The 20,575-nt window shown below is 46.6% G+C and overlaps 2 protein-coding genes across 4 annotated transcripts in view; one reads left to right on the forward strand and one right to left on the reverse strand.

Annotated features, from left to right (window-relative positions):
- Nucleotides 1-20,575, forward strand: part of LOC113010984 (protein FAM151A) — a 509,869-nt gene that overhangs the window by 20,145 nt on the left and 469,149 nt on the right. The window contains exons 2-14 of one of the 2 annotated variants that reach the window (XM_026150330.1): nt 7,548-7,806; nt 7,964-8,121; nt 10,244-10,384; nt 10,490-10,639; nt 10,709-10,871; nt 11,180-11,237; nt 12,529-12,618; nt 12,772-12,848; nt 12,969-13,105; nt 13,374-13,520; nt 14,254-14,360; nt 14,436-14,615; nt 15,000-15,664. The exons of the other annotated variant lie outside the window; for it this stretch is intronic. Coding sequence (XP_026006115.1) covers nt 7,742-7,806; nt 7,964-8,121; nt 10,244-10,384; nt 10,490-10,639; nt 10,709-10,871; nt 11,180-11,237; nt 12,529-12,618; nt 12,772-12,848; nt 12,969-13,105; nt 13,374-13,520; nt 14,254-14,360; nt 14,436-14,615; nt 15,000-15,296 — 1,770 coding nt within the window. The 5' untranslated portion in view covers nt 7,548-7,741 and the 3' untranslated portion in view covers nt 15,297-15,664. Of the gene's footprint in view, nt 1-7,547; nt 7,807-7,963; nt 8,122-10,243; nt 10,385-10,489; nt 10,640-10,708; nt 10,872-11,179; nt 11,238-12,528; nt 12,619-12,771; nt 12,849-12,968; nt 13,106-13,373; nt 13,521-14,253; nt 14,361-14,435; nt 14,616-14,999; nt 15,665-20,575 lie in introns of those variants that run through there. 2 annotated transcript variants of the gene reach the window in all.
- LOC113011003 (acyl-coenzyme A thioesterase 11-like) overlaps nt 15,758-20,575 on the reverse strand; it is a 13,713-nt gene continuing 8,895 nt past the window's right edge. For both annotated transcript variants that reach the window (XM_026150365.1, XM_026150364.1), the window contains 7 exons: nt 19,680-19,735; nt 19,501-19,567; nt 18,656-18,739; nt 18,450-18,583; nt 16,513-16,680; nt 16,313-16,439; nt 15,758-16,240 (listed from right to left, as the gene is read on the reverse strand). In XM_026150365.1, the coding sequence (XP_026006150.1) occupies nt 16,112-16,240; nt 16,313-16,439; nt 16,513-16,680; nt 18,450-18,583; nt 18,656-18,739; nt 19,501-19,567; nt 19,680-19,735 (765 nt within the window). In that variant the 3' untranslated portion in view covers nt 15,758-16,111. The remainder of the gene's footprint in view (nt 16,241-16,312; nt 16,440-16,512; nt 16,681-18,449; nt 18,584-18,655; nt 18,740-19,500; nt 19,568-19,679; nt 19,736-20,575) is intronic.

Raw genomic sequence — 20,575 nt, forward strand, 5'->3', positions numbered from 1 at the left:
CAGTGACGAACCAATTTCAGTGACCAAAAACGCCGTTTACGTGTGGACGAAAGGTGCAAACGCATAGAAAAATCTGCGTTTTCAAAAATACCCGGGTACGTGTGGACGTAGCCTAAGGATCAAACCTCTATCATTATGCAATCGATTATAGAACTCTAAGCATATATGAGTAAATATTTCTAAGCATAAATGACAATCAACAATATAAACCTTACAGCTGGTTTTAATAACAGAATTTATTTGTTTCTCAAATGAGAAAGAGCTATCGAGAAACACTCCTAAATCTTTAGTTGTTAACTTTTCCAGTGGGCCAAGGTCAACATTATCTGCTAATGCTAAATAGGCTGCCGTTATTAACTAACGCTAATTTGATGCGAATTAGCATTATGCACTAATGTTAACACTTACTTTTTAACAATGTGAACGGCTAATGCTAACATTACAACAATGTTGTAATGCTAGGGTAAGCATTACAACATTGTTGTAATGCTTACCCTAGCATTACAACAATCTGAGCTGCTAATGCTAAGTAGGCTGCCATTAGCACCTACGTCTAATTCAAGGCAGATACGCATTAGAACCTAATGCTCATATCGTTTTCCTTTACTTTATAACAACGTGAGCAGCTACTGCTAAATAGACTGCTGTTATTAGCTATCCACCAAAAATATCCACCAGGGTGGATATTTTCGAAAACTCAGTTTTTGCATTTACGTGTGGACGAGAAAAATGGAGAAAACGCAGAAAACGCAGCGTCAAAGGTGTGCGCCTTTTTTGACGTCACACTGTGCGCCACGTTATTGTTTGGGTGAAATGAATTTCTACAATACTGTTACTGTTAATTCTACTCTCTGCAGTGTTTAAATGCTTACATATACACACAGTTACTGTCCCTCCACACATACGACTCGGTTCTGCTTCTATGCCCCAGCTTTGTTTACTTTTTCCCACCAAGGCTTCTAGACTTCTGATTGGCCAACATTTCTACAGGTTAGGAATATAGCGCCACCTGCTGCTTTGGCATGTTCATAGCAGCGTTTTCCTTCATTTCTGCCTTTATGTGTGGACGGGATTATTTTTTAAAACGAAAACGGAAAATCTCCGTTTTTAAAAATACCCGTGTACGTGTGGACGTAGCCTCAGTAGTCTGTAAAGACTCTGTGTGCCTTCCAGAGTGCTCTGGCATGCACACACACCTTAAGGTCATGAGAGAGGTCGTACCTTCTCTTACTGATTTATGGTTTAGGAGAACACCTGCTCTGTGTCTGGTTAAGTATAAGAGCCCTTTGTTAGGGGGACCGCTGGACTCTTAGCACCAGCTTTGGGGAGTCTTCACAGGGTCACATCTGGAACACACACAGACACACACACTATGCACAGACTGGTACTCTTTGTTCATACCTGTGTAAGACGTCACATGTTAATGAACTTGTGCATATTCATGTGACCTCAATAAAGAGCAGTGTTACGAGGGAGCAGACGAGAGCGACTGAGGTCAAGTGAAGGAACGGCGCTGTCACAGTTCTCTCCCTCATCAATTGTCTGGTTCCAGCGGTGGGTCTGTGCTAGACGACCCATCACCAGCTTTTTCCACTGGTTACCAGTACGTGGTAGAATCCACTTCCAGATCTGGTTGTCTTTAAATCTGTGAATGGATTGGCTCCATCTTATCTCTCTTTAACAAAAGAATCCAAGTGGAGCCCTCAGGTCTGCAGATAAGCAGCTTCTGACCAGAACTAGACGTAAAAACAGAGGTGAGCTTTATCGATGGCTGCAGCCAAACTCTGGAACAGTCGCCCTTCACATCAGGTCGTCACCAACACTGGACATTTTTAAAAGCCGGTTGGAAACACATTTGTACTCTGTAGCTTTCAATCCTGACCAGTCTTTATAGTCATTACTGTGTATGTTTCCTATTTTCTCTCTACTCTGTGCAGCACTTTGGCTCAAGCTGTTTTTAAATGTGCTGATAAATAAATGTAGATTTCTTTGAATAAAACAGTGGAGCCGAGCTTTGAGCTCAGTGTGTAACAGTGTGTGTGTGAGAGCCATGTAATGTCCATGTGTGCATGCTGACTGTGCTGCTCTGACCCCCCTCCTCCTTTCAGGGTGGAGCCTGCTGGAGTCCGATGGTTGAGACCAGGTCTGAGGAAGTGTAAGTGTGTTTTTAATGGGATTCATGAAAACAAAGCAGCACACATTCAACCATCTTCATCATGTCAGGAGTCATCATCAAAGTGTCAATCAATGAACAGATGATGGATCAATAACTGCAGCTGGATTGTGTTTGTTCTCTCCATCAGATTCCTGTCAACTCACAATCGACACAAACACAGTGAACAAATGGCTCCAACTGTCTGACAACAACAGGAAGGTGACACATGTGGAGGAGGTTCAGTCATATCCTGATCATCCAGACAGATTTGATGTTTTTAATTATCAGCTGCTGTGTAGAAATGGTCTGACTGGTCGCTGTTACTGGGAGGTCGAGTGGAGAGGAGGCGTTGATATATCAGTGAGTTACAGAAGCATCAGAAGGAAAGGAGACAGTGCTGACTGTTTGTTTGGATACAATGATCAGTCCTGGAGTCTGATCTGCTCTGATGATGGTCCTCATTCTGTCAGGCACAATAACAGAGAAACATCCATCTCCTCCTCCTCCTCCTCCTCCTCCTCCTCTGTCTCTAACAGAGCAGCAGTGTATGTGGACTGTCCTGCTGGCACTCTGTCCTTCTACAGAGTCTCCTCTGACACTCTGATCCACCTCCACACCTTCAACACCACATTCACTCAAACTCTTTATCCTGGGTTTGGGTTTCTGTTTCTCTGGTCTCCTGGTGGCTCAGTGTCCCTGTGCTGAGTGGAGTGTAAAGAGTGTCTCCTGTTACAGAAACACTCTGACTGTTGAACAGATAGTTCAGTCTGTACATGTCTGTCTCTTTCACTCACAAACACGTTTTCAGATTCATGGATTCAATCAGTTGATGTTTGAAACTCTTCTAAATGATTCCTTGTAAACTTCTTCAGTCACAAACAAACAGGAAGTGATGTCACATGTGTTCCTGTCCACACAGCAGAATGAGTCTATTGCTGACAGTGATGTACAAACAGAGTGAGCATTTCTGAGGCCCAAAATAAACTGAGTAGTTCACTGAATGAACAATGGACTGTGAGCTCAGTTCCTTCATCATTAGTATGGATTATATATGTATATGTATTATATTAGTATCATATATATCAGGTGCTGCTGCTTTCAGTCATTGTGCAAATGTGCTGTTTGTAAGCTTGTAAAGCTGCAGTCAGCTGAGACTGAAGAAGTCACCTGATCAGTGAGCAAACGTTTCTGAAAACGTCCAGATGAACAGAATCAACCTTTTGGGATCAGCCAGCAATGCAGCATCATTGTTGTTCAGCTTCAGAGGTTTGCAGGAATGAACTGATGACCAGAAACAGCTGCAAAGTCCAAGAAAATACCAGCTGGAGTTCAGCTGCATTTGAAGAAGTCAAAGAAAAGTAAGGATGGCAAAGGGCGACGTTTTCTTCCAAAGAGCTGCAAACATGGTCGACGCCTCATTAGAAGAATCATCTGGACATTTGTGAGGAACTCTAACCAAGAAAGCAACGTCACACAGATCCAACAGACAGTTTCCATGACTGCAAGTGTTGAGTGGAAAAATGCTACATTGCATTATTGCATCCTCTCACCACAGGAGGCGCTGTTGGCACCACTGATTGCTGATCAGCTGTTCTCTGATGATCTGATTGATACTGTGAATAACGGGACTCACTGAACTCTGTGACACAGTGAAGATTACAGAGTTGAACTTCAACATCTGACTGACGTCACACAGACAGAAGGATGAACCAGTGAGGCACAGAACACAGTTACTGGAGATACTGGATCAGCTCCATGTGAACCTCTGATGGAGAAGCTGCTGAGCCAGAGAAACATCAGGACATGACAGCAGCTGCACTTATCTAACAACATGTAGCAGAGCTGATCTATGTTAGAGGATCTATCACAGCAGCTGAAGCCAAAGTCCAACACTGGATACCAGCTGAGCCTGTGCTGAGTGTAGTGTTACAGGAAAAGGGCAGAAACACTGGTAGCTCCCAGTGATGCTGACTGGGGCACAGAGCTGAATGATGCAGCATCAGGACACTGTTTCAGTCTGACTGACAGAGAAACCTGTAGCTGTATCTACATGTGAGGCAGAGGCCACACAAGCAGCTTTCTATGTTTCACAGTGACTGAGATCTTCAGTGGGGGTGGACATGCTCCTGTACAGACCTCTGAGGAGAACCAAGGTGCAGTCAAAGAGTCCAGTCTGTCCTCACAGATGTGAACATGTGCTTTCATCAGGTCTGCTGTCAGCTAGCAGGCTCACATCAGAATCACTGTTCCTGAAAAACACAGTCTGTGTGACATCATCAGTCAGCTGATGGTCCCAGATCTGAATGGTTTCTGTCTCTACTGAGGAAGTCAGAGAATATCACTGAGGTGTGGATCAGGTCTGAGTGAGCTGTGGAGGGACAGCTTTAAACAGTCCACAGGTCTCACGTCCTGCTCAGTCTGCTAGCAGATACCTCGTATTGTTCCAGATGTGCTGACATCAGCAGCAGCACAGCTGTGTGATACCATGAATCTCAGTTATTGATCCAACACACAGTAAATACAAAGATCAGGATTTCTGAGAGTAATCATTATGAGTCTGAACACATGATCACTGAATGTTAGTCTCCACAATAATAAGCTAACACAAGCAAACACAGCTTTCAGCTCTTATTTTGAAACTGGCTTATTTAGAGAGCTGTGATGTGAGCGTGCCTGGCTCTGAGGCACTTGGGTCAGCCTCTGTTGTTTAGAAGTGTTACAGACTGTGAATGACACAGACCTGTCAGTTTCCATGTTTGTCTGTAACACAGCTCAGGGCTCCATGCTGAACGCATCCATCCAGTGTTATTGATCCAGGACTGATACCAGCATTGGGATCAATACAACACACAATCACATGTGTCCACGTGATGCAGTTTGAAGAGCAATCAGATGTCTCTGTATGAGGAGGCGGGGTCACAGGAGGTTCACAGAAACTCTGCAGCAGCATCATCAGCTCACATGGAAACTTTGATGATTCACTTCTGTGGTGTTTTTACAGAAACACGTCACAAAATTAGCTCCACCTGTTTTGTGAGCTTTGAGTTTCTTGTCTTCATCCTGGATTCTTGTGTTGCTGTTTTTACACACAGATATTTCCTGGTTGGTTACTCAAAGCTTTCCAACACAGGCCTCCGTGCTGCCATCTGGTGGACAAACATGTGAAGTGCAGCGTGAAGCTACAAATGAAACTGCTTCAGCTACGTGTATATACAACATACTATAACCTATATAACTATATGTATAGTGTATTATGTAGGTTTTAGAGCTGGGGGTAGAACTGCTGATGGCCTGGTTGTTATTTATGTTCCCCATGGTTCACCAGCTCTCACACAACATCAGCACCAATGATCCACGTCCTTATAAACCTCTGAATCAGGTCCTGAAGCAGTGACGTCCTGAGTGAAGACCTCACTGATCACATGACTCTGGTCACCTGACTCAGTGTTTCTGAAGCAGTGTGCTGGGTTTTTAAAAATCCGTGGCTGCTGCCTGATGTTGGGCCCACAGAGGAAGACGACTCACTCGCTCTTCTTCACTTCCTCCTTAAACATGTGGAAGGAGAGCAAAGTGCTGCCAGACTCTTATTTCTGACAGGAACAGAAGAAACCACAGCAAACTGTTGCAGTTCTTCATCTTCATCACAATCTGTTTATTTCTGATGGTGTCTTCAGTCTGAGGTTTGAAGTTTCCATGTCTGTGTGATGTGTGGTGTGAAGGCTGCTGGTTAAACTGGGACTCACTGTTTAAAGCACTGAGTGCTCATAGAGAGATGCTCCATGAGTCCCAGTACAGACTACAAACATGGTGGAAACTTAGCTTTGATATCCACACACTCTGCACGTCTGTGAGGAACTGTGATGAAGATGTGCAGAGATCTGTGTCCAAACAGGAGAAAGACTGTAAAGACTCTGTGCTTCTAACAGCCTCTGTTAACATATGTGAGGCTGTTTGTTGTTGTTGCCATGGAGCTTTGCACTGTTTGGGTCAGCAGGTCATGTGATCAGGTTTGTTCTGCTGGACGATGGTTCAGTGTCAGGTTTGTTTGCATTCATCAATAAATATCTAAATCAATCAAAGACTCCATGTTTGTTCTTCATCATGTGACCTCTGCTCATCCATCTCTGTGTGTATCAGGATACATTTAGTTCATAACACACAGAAAAATCAGAGTTATTACCTGTAATAAATGTGAAAGATTCCTGCAGTGATAACCAGGCAGGACTGAAACACATCCAAGCTGTCACCACGGTAACAGCACCGTCCATCCACAGGTGAGGGGAGGAGCAAAAAGAGGGACTTTCACCATACATACATACATGCATACATACATACATACACCACAGTTGACAGGTAACCCTATTGGAGTCGCCAATAGTGACTAGAGATGGCACGATACCACTTTTTATGTCCGATACCGATATCATAAATTTGGATATCTGCCGATACTGATATGAATCCGATATAGTGTTTTTAATCAATAAAACTGTTTTTTAATATCTTGCTGCATTTTGTATAAGTTCATACTCAAGTTTAAATAACCAACAACACTAAAGCTATTCTGTTAGACCTGTATGCAAAAAATATTTCATAGTTCAGCAACACTGATCAATCTAATAAACTTAAACCTGCTCCATCCTCCCTATTCTGGCATTTTAAAGAGTACTTAGCTTAAGCAACCTCACTAACAGGGTGCCAACTCCCAGTAACAAAAAAAAATGTATTGATGCAATGTTGAACATTATTACACAGGAGAAACCAACTACAGTAAAATAATGACACCGTGACGTCTCTGCCTTTGTAAACAGAGGGACAGTAACTGCGTGTAAACCTGCAGACAGTCAGATTAACAGTATTTCGTCTCTATCTGCCATTCTGCCATTCATCTCATGTAAACAATAACGTGGCCACAGCGTGACGTGAAAAAAGGCGCATACCTTTGACGTTGCGTGACAAACTCTGTATTCCTCGTCCACACGTAAACACAAAAAGGGTTTTAAAAAATCCCAGTTTTCTGTGAAAACGCCGTTTACGTGGACGAAACAGCTGCGTGTTCAGAAACACCCGTGTAGGTGCGGACGCAGCGTAAAAGAGTTAGTAGTTTATTTTCTTACTGCCTGTAATTTATTGCAGATTACTTGTATTTGCGAACATTTTTCTTGTAAAACAAAGGGGGCGCAGCACAAAAAGTTTGGGAACCAGTGCTGTAACTATGAGACAGATGGCTGACACACGAACCTGTGGGAAGTAACATGTTTGTAGAAATGTGAAAATGTTCATGCCATAATCCCTCCCATGTTTCCGTGTGGCACTGTGGAGTAATGCACAATTCTTCCAAACACGGACAAAATATGTAGAGGGAGATTTGTTACAAGGTGTGTTGTAATCCCAGAACAGTGAAGATTACATAACAGAAGAGCTTCACAGCTCGTCAGGCAGCAAGTGGACACTGAAGAGTGTGTGTGCCTTATCAGAAGGAAAACTGTTCTCTGCACCTGAGATAAAGGATCGTATAAAAGAAGAGCGAGCGCTCCCTGAGGTCTCCGACTTCTTAGACATTTGAACCTAGACAGGAGACGTGTGAGAATGGCAGGAGAGGACAAAAGGAGAGATGAACGAACTGCTGGAGGATCAGAAGGAAAGCAAAACAGGTTGGAGACAAATCAGTTGCTCTTTAATAAAATGGATGAAGCAGCATGTACACTTGTGAGACATGCATGTGTGAGGTCAGGTAAACCTCTACAACATGCTGAAATGCTGCTTCTAACACAGAATAGACCGACGAGCATTAATCGTGTATCCCCACAGGATGGAGCCCGAGGCTGACGACCAGCGAGTGGAGCGAGGCCCAAAGAAGCGTGGCGTGCTGCCCAAACGACTGCTGATAATGTCGTCTGTGGCTGTTGTGCTCATCGTGCTGCTGACTGTCATCGTTGTACCTGTTGTGCTGCTCACTAAGACGCCAGGTACATTTTTACAATATGTACGATTTATATGATAAAACAATGATGCAACTTTGTTTATGATCCAGATGATGAAACATACCTGAGTAAATGTATTTATTACTCATCACCAGAGGTACATTTCACAGTACTTTGTACTTATATACTGTATTATATACAACTGCAATAATATCAGAGTCCAGCTGGAGCTGGTTGCAGCACCTGTGGCCTTCAAAGCATTTTCTCTGCATTGGATCTGAGCAGCACGGTGGCACGGTGGTTGCCGCACAGCAAGAAGGTCCTGAGTTCAATTCCACCATCAGGCCGGGGTCTTTCTGTGCAGAGTTTGCATGTTCTCCCCGTGTTTGCGTGGGTTCCCTCCGGGTACTCCGGCTTCCTCCCACCGTCCAAAGACATGCAGCTTGTGGGGATAGGTTAATTGGATAATCCAAATTGTCACTAGGTTTGAATGTGCGAGTGAATGTGAGTGTGAATGGTTGTCTGTCCCTGTGTGTTGGCCCTGCGACAGACTGGCGACCTGTCCAGGGTGTACCCCGCCTCTCGCCCTATGACAGGTGGGATAGGCTCCAGCGCCCCCCGCGACCCTGAAAAGGATAAGCGGAAGCAAATGGACGGACGGATGGATGGATCTGAACAACAGTCAAATCTGAGCAGACGTGCCAAAGCTTTGTTTCTTGTTTTCTGTTTGCACCATAGTTCTTCCAAATGTTTCAGTTCAGGATTTTTTAACTGCTGTCATGTACACCATCAGTAAACTGTGACATTACTGCTTTTACCTAACCTAATCATCACCACGTTTCACTGTAAAGACCAGGGCGCTGCTTTAGTTGGATGAGCAGGCGACCACGTGCAGCACGGTTTGAGTCCGACCTGCGGCCCTTTGCTGCGTGTGTCCCCCTCCTTCCTCTTCACCGTGTCTGTCTAATAAGGCCAAACACAGACTGTAGGCTTAGCCGTGGTTCTGAAAGTCGAATGGAAGCTCAAAGTGCACGACTGGCAGTGTTGTGACATACATACCTACTGCATGTAGAGTTCACCTGAGTGTACAGCGACAGTAAGATGTCTTTGCACAGGTGAAACAGCCCACAGTGTTGCAGGGTTTCACAGGGTGCTGCAGCCTCCAGCAGTGTGCCTTCTCCAAACGTAACACTTAAATACTCGCTGTGTCAGCATCACAACTTTATATTGCTGCTGCTAAAATCAGTGATTACAGTGATCAAAGTTCATTTGATATCATACTGCAGCTCATTGCAATGCCATGATGCATGAGTGCTCATCATTTGGCTTCTGGTCTTATGACAGGACCATAGTCATGTGGACAAAAAGTACACGGCTGCTTTGAACTGTGTGACTTTTGAATCAACTGACATGAAATGTGTAACAAAGATAATGTTACACGATGTGTTTTGTGCTGTTAGACCTTGGTCTCTTTGAGTAATATGTGACAGTAGCTTCTTTAAAAAAGACACTAAGAAAAAAGCATTCAGAGTCAGAACCAGACACGGAGAAGCTGCATTCAGCTTTTATGCTCCTTATATCTGGAACAAACTCCCAGAAAGCCTCAGATCAGCTGAAACACTCAGTTTATTTAAATCCAGGTTGAAGACTCACCTGTTCTCAGCTGCATTTGAATAAAGCACCAAATCCACACTTTTAAGCTTAAATTTCAAAACTAACATTTAACTACTGATTTTATCTGTTTTGATTTTATATCCTGTTTTGTTTGTTTGTTTGTTTGTTTGTTTGTTTGTTTGTTTGCTTGTTTGCTTGCTTGCTTGTTTTAATCAATTTTAAATCATGCTTTTTATTTGTTCTTGTTTCTAATGTCTCTGTAAAGCACTTTGAATCACCTTGTTGTTGAATTGTGCTATACAAATAAACTTGCCTTGCCTTCATGAGTATCTGCAACCTTCTTTAAAAGCCAAATCCCATCTGTCTCGCTTCAGCTGACAGAATCTTTAAGCTGAAGAAATGAATGAACTTTAAACAAGCTGCTCTCCCAACAAAGAGCAGCCTCCCCAAACACACCGTCGGCTGTTTTAGCTGAAAGCTCCCAGTTCTGCTGTGACAGGGACTACGTACCTATGACTCCGTCACTGTCTTGCTGTCCAATCGTGTTCCTCAGCTCCGTCTTCTGCCTCGTTCTCTGGTGGAGACATGCTGGAGTACTTGGTGCAGACGGGGAACATCAGTGAAGCGGACGGCCTTTTGGCTACGTGGTTTCACCGAGCCAACAGCAAGGAGGACATGTACAAAGCGCTCATGGGTAAAAACACTCACACAGACAACACTGCATTATTTGATGGTGTCGGTGCCTGAACCTACAGTCAGGTACAGACAAAACAAGCACCGCCTCCTGTCATCTTTCCAGGTGACACCATGATCTTGGAAGCTGACGTCACTCTCATGGGTTATGGGACCCCTGATGAAAAGCCAGTGCCGATCATGGCACACCCTCCCGACATATATAGTGACAACACTCTCGACGAATGGTTAGATGCTGTACTGGCTTCTGGAAAAGGTACAGATCAGAACTGTTTCCACAGAAAGTCCATCTGATCACAGTTTTTAAAGGCGTGTTCGTTTGCAGGCATCAAGTTGGACTTTAAGGCTCTGGAATCAGTGGGTTTGTCACTGGACCTGCTTAAACAAAAGGAAAGCAACAAGGGAATAAACAGACCTGTGTGGCTGAATGCAGACATCCTCAGAGGCCCCAACGTCCCAAGCTTTGTAGCTCCAGTCAATGGAAGCAGGTATGAAATCCAGCTAGACCGGACACAGACCCTTGGACAGAGTTCAGAATTAGGAAGGGAAAATGTCTAACATCTAAAGACTGATCGGGAGGTTGGTGGTTCGATCCCTGGATCCTCCAGTCTGCATGCCAAGTGTCCCTGGGCATGATACTAGCCCCAGGTCGCTCTCCGATCTCAGCACGAATGTAGTTAGGAAGCACTAAAAAGCTTAGAAGAAAGTGACTGGGTGAGTGTGGTGTGGAGACTTGGGAGAGCAGGAAAGTGCTACGTAAGAATCAGTCCATGTTTATGTCTCCCTCTTTTTTCAGGTTTTTGGAACTCATTCAGGACAAGTTTCCAGATGTGACTTTGTCTCCTGGGTGGAAGGTATGGCACGCTCGCAGTAAGAACCCCATTGAACCATTATACCAGGCATGTGACGAGGTTCTGGGAATGTTCCTGTCAGAAACAGGAAGAGACTCAAGGAATCCTGAACTGACATTTATGAGAGAATTCAAAGCTGGAAGAAGAACTTTGAGCTTCAAAAAGATCCTTTGAGCTAAAGTAGACAAAACAGCTTTTATGTTCCTGTGATCCCTAAAATTAAAGACAGTTGAATTAATGTTGACATGCATCACCCATCAAGAGTTTGGACACCTTCTCATTTCATGGTTCTCTTTATTTCTACTACTTTCTACACTGTAGATACTGAAGACATCAAAGCAAGATATATGGAATTATGTAGCAAAGAAAACAATGATAACTCTAAAATACATTTAGAGTCCTGTGAGTAGCCGCCCTTTGTTTTGTTGACAGAGCTGCGGCCTTCTCTCAGCTTCATGATGTCGTCACCTGAGATGGTTTCACCTCACAGGTGAGCCTGTCAGGGTTCATTGGTGGTGTTGGGACCATCAGTCGTGTTGTGCAGAAGTCAGGGCTGTTAGCTGTGTACCAACCTATTTGACAACTGTTGAAATTCATATTATGGCAACAACCAATGAGCTAAGTAAAGAGAAACAACAGCCCATCATTACTGTAAGAGCTGAAGGTCAGTCAGTCGGAAACTTTGAACGTGTCCCCAAGTGCAGTCAGAAAAACCATCAAGACTACGATGAAACTGTCTGACATGAGGACGCCCCAGGAAAGGAAGACCAGGAGTCCCTCTGCTGCTGAGGATACAATCATCCGAGTCACCAGCCTCAGAAATCACAAGTTAACAGCAGCTCAGATTAGAGCCCAGATAGATGCCACACAGAGTAGAGACACATCTGAGTAGAGTAGAGACTGTACAAATCAGGCCTTTATGGTCAAATAGCTGCTGAGAAACCACGACTAAGGAAAAGCAACAAGCAGAGATTTGTTTGGGCCAAGAAACACAAGATGAGTCCAAATTGGAGAACTTTGGTTCCACTTTGTGAACGATGGTCTCTACATGCACGGTTCCCAGTGTGAAGCATGGGGTTGATGGTTTGCTGGTGTGGGGGGCTTTACTGGTGACACTGGTGGAGATTTATTTAAACTGAAGGCACACTGACCCAGCATGGCTACCACAGCATCCTGCAGCAACATGCCATCCCATCATGGAGAGTGATGGAGGCCTGGCCTCCACAGTGGAGATGGTAAACACATGGTTTATATTTTTGACTGAATAACAGCTGTATGTGCTTTATTTCTTTAGGTCCTCTATATTCACCAGCTCACAAACGAAACCTACTCCAGAGCCACGGTGGAAGAAATGTACAACATGATCAAAGACGTACCTCAAAGGGTAAGTGTGAATCCAGGTTTCAGTGGTCCCAGTTCAACACGCTCCCATCCCAACACGCCTGGGACAAATCGTCGGTGTGTTGCGTGCTGGGATGAGAACGCTCTGAGGTGTCGGAGAACGGCAGAGCTGACCGGTCAACGTTTCGTCTCTTAGGTGACGTTCCCAGTCCACGCCATGCTGGTTCGCAGCGGCTGGCAGCACCTGAGCTGGCTCCTCAACCAGTCACCACGGTAACAGATAACTTCCACGTTTACTATGGCAATGACTGGAAATCTGCTAATCAAACCAGTAACTGGGGGCTGCTCGCTGCCCATGAGCGCCACAGACTGACTGTCATGTTTTGTGTCTAGGTTCAGCCTGACTTTGTGGCAGGGCTCTGTTAACCCCAGCATCAGCGACCTGCTGTTTGTCCGTGACAACACCCACCCGTGGCAAGTCTACTATGACATATATGAACCCACGCTGTCAGAATTTAAGCAGGCTGTAGGTGAGGAGCGTTCATATGGAGCAGACTTACACAGACTATGTTTGGGTAAAATAATAATTGTGTGTGTGTGATTTATTCAAATCAACAGATTTGTTTTCAGTGAGTTCTGACTGTTGTTGAAGACTAAAGAAAAACATTATTAGAAAACTACATGAAAAATCATTGGAAACTGAACCTTCTGCTCATTGTGTGCATTTGTTTAAGCTTCTTCTGAGATGAAGAGTTTGCTTCTGTTTAGTTCTTCCTGGTTCATTGTGTGTGTTCACAGGTAAGCAGGACAGCGTGAGGAGGTTCTATCCTGGAGGAGATCTGATGGAGTTTCTCCACCCAGGTTACAGCTCAGACCTCATGAACCGCCTGGCTGTGCCTTTGCTCCCCGTCACCGGCCGGGCCTCCCTGCTCCGTCAGCTTTCAGGCAGGTTTTACACCTCAGGGTTTATAACCTGATTTTAACGGGCCAGACTGAAACGCCCGGGCAAAGCACGCTCTCAAAGTTGTACTTTACATATGCTAGCGACATCTGGTGGTAACATCATGAATGACAGCGGGGCACTGTCGCCAGAAACACCAAGAAACTGCCTCATTTGTGCCACGAAGCATTCAGAGATCCCTCGTGAGTTTTTTCTCAAGGTATTTTTAAAGTGAACTTGCTGTATGCACTGAAGTCATGTGGCAGCTGAACCTTTCGTTCACATCGGTCATCAGGATGATGTTCTTAGTGACTCTTGGTGGCAGAAAAGCTGATGTCCTGGGATTTTGACCGTTACAGTAACAATTGTGAAAAACGCAAACTATCTGTTGTTTTGGTAGAAATGAAAGCGCCAGAAGTGTTCACAGCTGTGCTGAGCAGAGAATACAGAGCACAGCTGCTTGATCAGAAATCAGTGTTTGAAGCCGCAGTGGACCGAGGCGGCGTGTTGGACAACGGGGAAGTGACTGCTGCAGAGGTGCGGCTAACATTTGGCCCTTTGAGTATCAGTCGTGGTCACAGCCTGTCCGTCCCTTCACAGCTGCGGTCTCCTCATCACCTCATGATAATGCAGCATGTCACAGATCAGCTGTTCATCCTGATGATGTCAAACTGTAAACCTGCACATGCTGCTGTCGCACCACCTTAAAGTCACACTGATACTCTGTTTCACTAACAGGTGGGGGCAGCGGGATGCTGGTCGTTCGTGTGACCTCTGACAGCAGTCGACCTGGAGTCCTTCTGGTAGAAGGTTCTGGAAGGAGCTCAGAGCTCCTCACACTGCAGGTATATCTGTAGATCACCAGCCAACCACCAGCCAGGTTACATTTTTATTAAGGCCAATCATGTGTGTGTTCTCAGGATGTTATTCAGACCCTTGGGCAGGCTGCTGATACCTCCTGGGGAATTTACCTGAGGGTCCAGAGTCAGCAGCTGCTGGAGGCTTCTCTTAACCTGCTGCAGTCAGCCTACGGGGCCGACGAGCTCCACAGGCCTGTGTGGATCAGCATGGAGGGCTTACAGAGCAGCGACAGCACAGCAGTAAGCACATCTGATCCCCCCGAAGCAGTGTCTGCAGACAATACGTTAATAAAGAACAGAGCAGACGCATGTCACGTTTAACACACCTGGCTGGAAATCCATCCAACTAGAATCGAGCAGGTGTAAATGTTGGAGCCTCCTCGAGGGTCCACCCTGGCTGGGAAACTATCACACCCCCACAGAGAGAACAGTTGTATAAGCTGCATGTTTGTCAGACGGTCCCCAAGCAAATGCAATCCTCTGTTCGTCATGAAGGCTTTTTAGCTGCTCAGGCTTGGTCAGCCAAGCTCAAGTTCACTCCAACAATGTCCAGTGCCGATCCAGTTAGACGATGGAAACGTGTCATTTTAGGCTGTTTCATAGTCGTCCTTCTCTTTGCTCCAGGTCTTTGTGTCCACAGTCGAGCGCCTGTTTCCATACGTCACTGTAGTCCTGGCTGAGCACAGATGGCCTCCTCGGATCCCAGCGGCGGTGTCACAGAGGGTGGCTCTACACCTGAATGCAGCCTCGCTGCCCACGGGGCAGGAGCAGCTTTATGCTTTACTGGGAATGATGGACAAATACGACTTTATAATTGAGGTGGACACAAAGAAAGGTGGTGCAGCTGTCACTGTGGTGAAGGAGCTCCGTGCACAGCGTGCAGGCAGAGCAAGCAGAAGCCTGTATATTCTACCTCAGTGATCAGAGCACGTGTGGGCTGAGAGCAGGTTTAAATGTGCTTTTATAGTCACCACAGAGTCTCAGTGTGTATAGAAATGCTGCTGCTTTGGGTTGCTGAAGTTAACATCATTATACTGTATATATATGATTCAATGATTATTATAAAATTCATAATAAATTCTATTAAAGGAACCAAGTCCAAAACCAGAATTAGCCTCTTAGCCTGTGTGAGCCTGTCCGAGGTTTGTGATTCAGCAGCAGCTGAACACGTATGAAACACTCTCCTGCTGCAGCTAACATTTCACATGCAGCCCGCCTCTCTTACTGACTGCAGCACTGCATTATTTGCATCCATAAATGTGTCTTTAAAGTGTCACAGGTGGCATCAGTGCTCTCAGAGGCTCACTTGGTACTTTTAATGCTGATTTTTGAACGTTTACAACAAAGAAAATCATCCATCACTCGATTAAAACAAGGAAAAATACAACACAGCACTTTATTGTAGTTCAGTGGAAAAAGTGAATATTCATGTTTTAAACCAGCACGTCATGTTGAACTGCAGCAAACAGTTATAGTGTTCAAATGAACCTGCATTAAGTACAAGCCCACACCTGTACAGCTGTTACAGTCATGTACCTTTAACCTACAAACATGAACAGCAGCTCAGTCACTGACACAGCGGCTGATTTTACTCACTTAACACGTCGATTGTTACTGCTGACCTTTGTATCAATCCATGAAATGATCATAAAGTCTTCCCGCCACATAAACCAAGCAGGCTGTCCCCACAGTAGCGTCTGGTGCTGAGGAGAGCCTCGGACAGGCTGCTGCCACTGTCACAGTCTGTTCCTGGTCAAGTACTGGCTGCAGGAGCAGAAGGTGTGGTAGAAAGAGGAGGACAGGCCGGCAATATCTGTGGAGATGTAGGGAAGGACCTCCGGAGACGCCTGGTTAAAGTAGCTGATCTGAAAGAAAGACAACATACTAATAACAGCCAGCTGTGATAAGAGCACATGTACGACTGCTGCTTTTCTCACCAGGGACTTGTTGTCTTTGGTCTCCAGTATGGTGAATCCAGCACACAGAACCTCTCCTCTGTTATAGCCTTCAGTGGGAGGGTGAGTGGGCAGGGACACGGAGCGCAGGGCGATGACATACGGGTCTCTGAAGGAAAACAGAAAGGGAAGGCATCAGGAAACCCTGCAGGACACAGGTGGATGGATCTGGCTCTACTGACCCGCTGCCACATGGCTTCCTTTTGGAGGCCAACAGGATGAAGTCCTGGAGAATCCCTTTTGCCTGATTGGCTGCAGTGGGAGATCCCATCGCGCCATGACGCACCGATGGAGTCACCACACGATATATGAAGTCATCGTTGTCGACCAGCTGAATCAGCTCGCACTTCCTGTTTGAGGAAACACATACACACTGTTAAAAAGGGGACTGGCAGCACTGTTTAAAGACTAAGCTGCAGTTCACTCCACAGGTATCCACGCAGAGGCAAACAGCTGCTTCTGTGCTTCACCAGCTGAGGGGTGGAGCTCGTGCATAGGGACACTGAAGGGGAAAACTACATAACAAAGGGCTTGGTGATGACATCACCCAGATCTCCACCCATCTCTGCTGCTTATCCTTCTCAGGGTCGCAGGGGGTGGAGCCTATCCTAGCCGTCTTAGAGGCAGGGTACACACTGGACAGGTCGCCAGTCGGTCGCAGGGCTAAACACGAGAGTTTCCAGTTAACCCAACCCACTAACTGCATGTCTTGGACTGTGGAGGAAGCTGGAGGACAGGGGGGAACCCAGGGGGGACGCAGGGGGAACCCAGGGGGACACGGGGGGAACCCAGGGGGGAACCCAGGGGGACGCGGGGGGAACCCAGGGGGACGCGGGGCGAACCCAGGGGGAACCCAGAGGGACGCGGGGGAACCCAGGGGGACGCGGGGGGAACCCAGGGGGAACCCAGGGGGACGCGGGGGAACCCAGGGGGACGCAGGGGGAACCCAGGGGGACGCGGGGGAACCCAGGGGGACGCGGGGGGAACATGCAAACTCCCCAGCCTGATGCAATGATAGCATATTAGATGGAGTTGTAAATCTAAACTCCACATCACTGCATAAACAGCTCGTGCTCCACCTTACAATCCAACGTATTAAAAACCCTCGCTTGGGGCAGACTCCTGCCGCGACGTTCCACCGGAGAACCACGGCCTCTGAACCATCCATCCAGTCCTTATTAAGGGTCAGACTGTGATGAAGCCAACAGGACTGCATCATCTGCAAAAACAAGGAAGCTGCCCTCCTCACATCAGCTACACTTAGAGATCCTGTTCGTGAATATCACACACAGGATCGGTCACACACCCTCGAGTCCTCCTACTGAGGAGCAGCCACAGCTTTCACTCCATTTCTAAATGGACCGCTGCGATACACCCCACAGACGCCGTCCTGGTACCTGGTTGTCCGAGTCTACAGAGCACTTATAAACCTCTCTCCAGACGTCCTGTGAGGGTGAAGATCTGGTCCGGTGTCCCACAGCCAGGATGGAATGGGGGCCCAGATCTTCTCAACAGTGAGTTAACGCCTCCTTTTCAGCTCTGTGAAAAATAACTTTCCAGGGGAAGCTGAGCACTGCGATACCTCAGTGACCGATCCACAACATCCAGTTATTGTTTTAAAACTGGGATTTCCCACAGTGGTCTGCTCCACCAGCACAGGCCCACGGTGTTGACGGCATCGGAGACAAAGCTCCGCCTCCTCCACAGACGAGGGGAGTTTGGGTTCAAGAGCTGCTCACCACGTTCTTTCCACCACCTGCTGGTCATGAGATCAATGCAAAGCGTAAGGCTGCAAATCTAAGCAGCTAGGATGAGCTTCATCTGCAGGCTGGCTCGGCTGGGGGAGAGCCACCGTTCCCCTTTTATGTAAACGTGAGAATAAAGAGACAGACAGGCCCTCACAGCTAATGTCACTTTAACCTTAACATGTCAGCCTCAGTGCAAAGTGAGCAGCATGAACCTAAACCACACGTCGCTTATTTTTAACCCTGAACCTCAGAAAAGTCCATCATTGGAATCGGAGAACAATACCGAGGCAGCGAGTCGAAACAGGCCGCGCACAGAAACCGCTGAACTTGACTCGTAGCAACGGGCAAACAGACGAGTCCCAGAGTCTTACTTGTAATGCGAGTCCCAGCTCGGCCTGTTGCTCAGCTCGGCGAGTAAATCAAAGGCTCTGTGAGCAGGAACGTCCACCTCACATTCAATCTTGAAACTCAGCATGGACTTCTGCTCCAGGGTGTAAAGCTGAACCTGTGAACACAACATAAAGCGCCGATGGGCAGACTCACACAAACAAACAGCTCATTAGTGAGACGCACATACCTGGTCCTTCTCACAGCTCAGGCGCCAGCTGCTTCTGGCTGCCAGCATCTTCAGAGCTGAGACGTTGTTAAAGCTCAGATACACCTGGAAGCACAAACACAGGAACCACAAACTCATCTCCAGAGCTCAGCGTTAGCAGGCCGCCTCCCGCCATTCAAATACTACTTATTATATATGAATCAGCGCCGTCTAACAGTGTAAGTATTAAGGGTGCAAAATGAAGACAAACTGCTGCAGCACTATTTCTCATCTGCAGTGAAGGTGAAGCACAGCGGTGCGACACGTCGGCCTGTCAGAGGTTCAGTCGACTAAATCAGTCTGCAGGCACGGCGGGAGTCTGACTGTGGCTCAGGTTTGGAGCTAAGTGGGACGACATGAACACGCTGAGGTCTGCTCGGTCAGATCATACAAACTGCAGTGGAACAAATCACTGAACATCCTTTAAGAAAGAAACAGAAATCACGTCCCACAAGTCGTGACGACGCAGCACCGACACACAGCTGAGACGCTGATGTGGGTGAAGAGACTCAGCTGAGAAAACTATTAAAGGTTTACTGTGTCCAGCTCAAGCACAGGCTGTGACAGGATCATCATCAGCTGACGAGCAGCTGTGGAAATCACCTTATTGGTGCAAAAATACTGTTTTATGTCCCGTATGTCCGGTAGATTCAGCTGCAGAAATGAGAACTAATGATGTGTTTGTGACAAGCTGCTAGTAACAAGGTGCCAAGTTGTCTTATTTGTAATACAGTAATACACACATGTATATAAAGAAAGTTTCTCTCCCGTGAGTCCACGAGGACTAACGTGAGCAGTACAGGTGACGGCGTGGAGCTTCTCCTCACCTGGTTGGTGGGATCCCAGGGAACAGACAGAGGCACCTCCCCCTGCGTGCGGGAAATGATGTACTTCCTAAACACAGAGGAATGCTGCATCAGGATGATGGCACTGTGCACAAAGCTGCACAACAAACGCTGATGTAGCTGCAGAGACGGTGCATTAGGGGCTGTTTGGAGACATGTACCTGTCCAGCCTGATCTTTTTCCTGGCCGTTGCCTCCTGAAACCTCCTTTGTCCTTCCTGTAAATGAGACGGACACACAGGCAGAGGGCACCAGTGTGTAACACAGCGGGCAGATTCCCAGCACCAGTTTATGACCAGTACACCGATCTGTGGCACAAACTGAGTGGAGTGTTATTACTCGGTGTTTGTTCACGCTGATAACGACCCACGACTACAGCGAGGCCGCTCCATCAGACGGATTTATGACCGATAACATGATGTGAAGCTCTGATCGCTGCTCAGCCGTCACGGCTTAATGGTTAATCGAGTGTTTCTGCACCTTCTTTATGACACTCGTGTTTTATCCTACAGGACGATCTCCACAAGCTGCTTCACCACAGATGAAGCGTGAATGAAGCTGACACCAACATTATCCTGTCAATCTACTGCTCCACACTTTAACCCCACCAGCACACACTCCCCTGACCGAGCTTTCCTGCAGGTGTATAATGTGGAACAATCATAGTAATGCTGTATTTACATGATTTCAACATTTGAATGGAGTTCATAATAACAGCGTTCACAGTGACGGGGCATGTGGACGTGCTCAGGCCTGTGAGCCACGGACGCTGTGACGCTTCCACCAGAAACAAAGGAAGGAAAACGCACGCAGAGGCCATGTTTCCTGCTGCGCAGTCATCCATCCATCAGCACCACGGGCGGTGCAAAAGGCGGACCCAGCTACACTGATGTCACCCACCGCTGCCTCTGAGCTCACCTTGGGTGAAGATCAGCTGTTATCAGGAGTCTGGCTGTGAAACGTTCATAGCTGACACCTTGTTAGCCAATCAGAGTGCGGTTTCATACCACAAATTCTGAAGCAGATTTCATGTCTTTCAGTCAGTATTAGCCAATCAC

The sequence above is a fragment of the Astatotilapia calliptera genome, chromosome 18 (assembly GCF_900246225.1).
Source record: "Astatotilapia calliptera chromosome 18, fAstCal1.2, whole genome shotgun sequence".
Lineage (NCBI taxonomy): Eukaryota > Metazoa > Chordata > Actinopteri > Cichliformes > Cichlidae > Astatotilapia > Astatotilapia calliptera.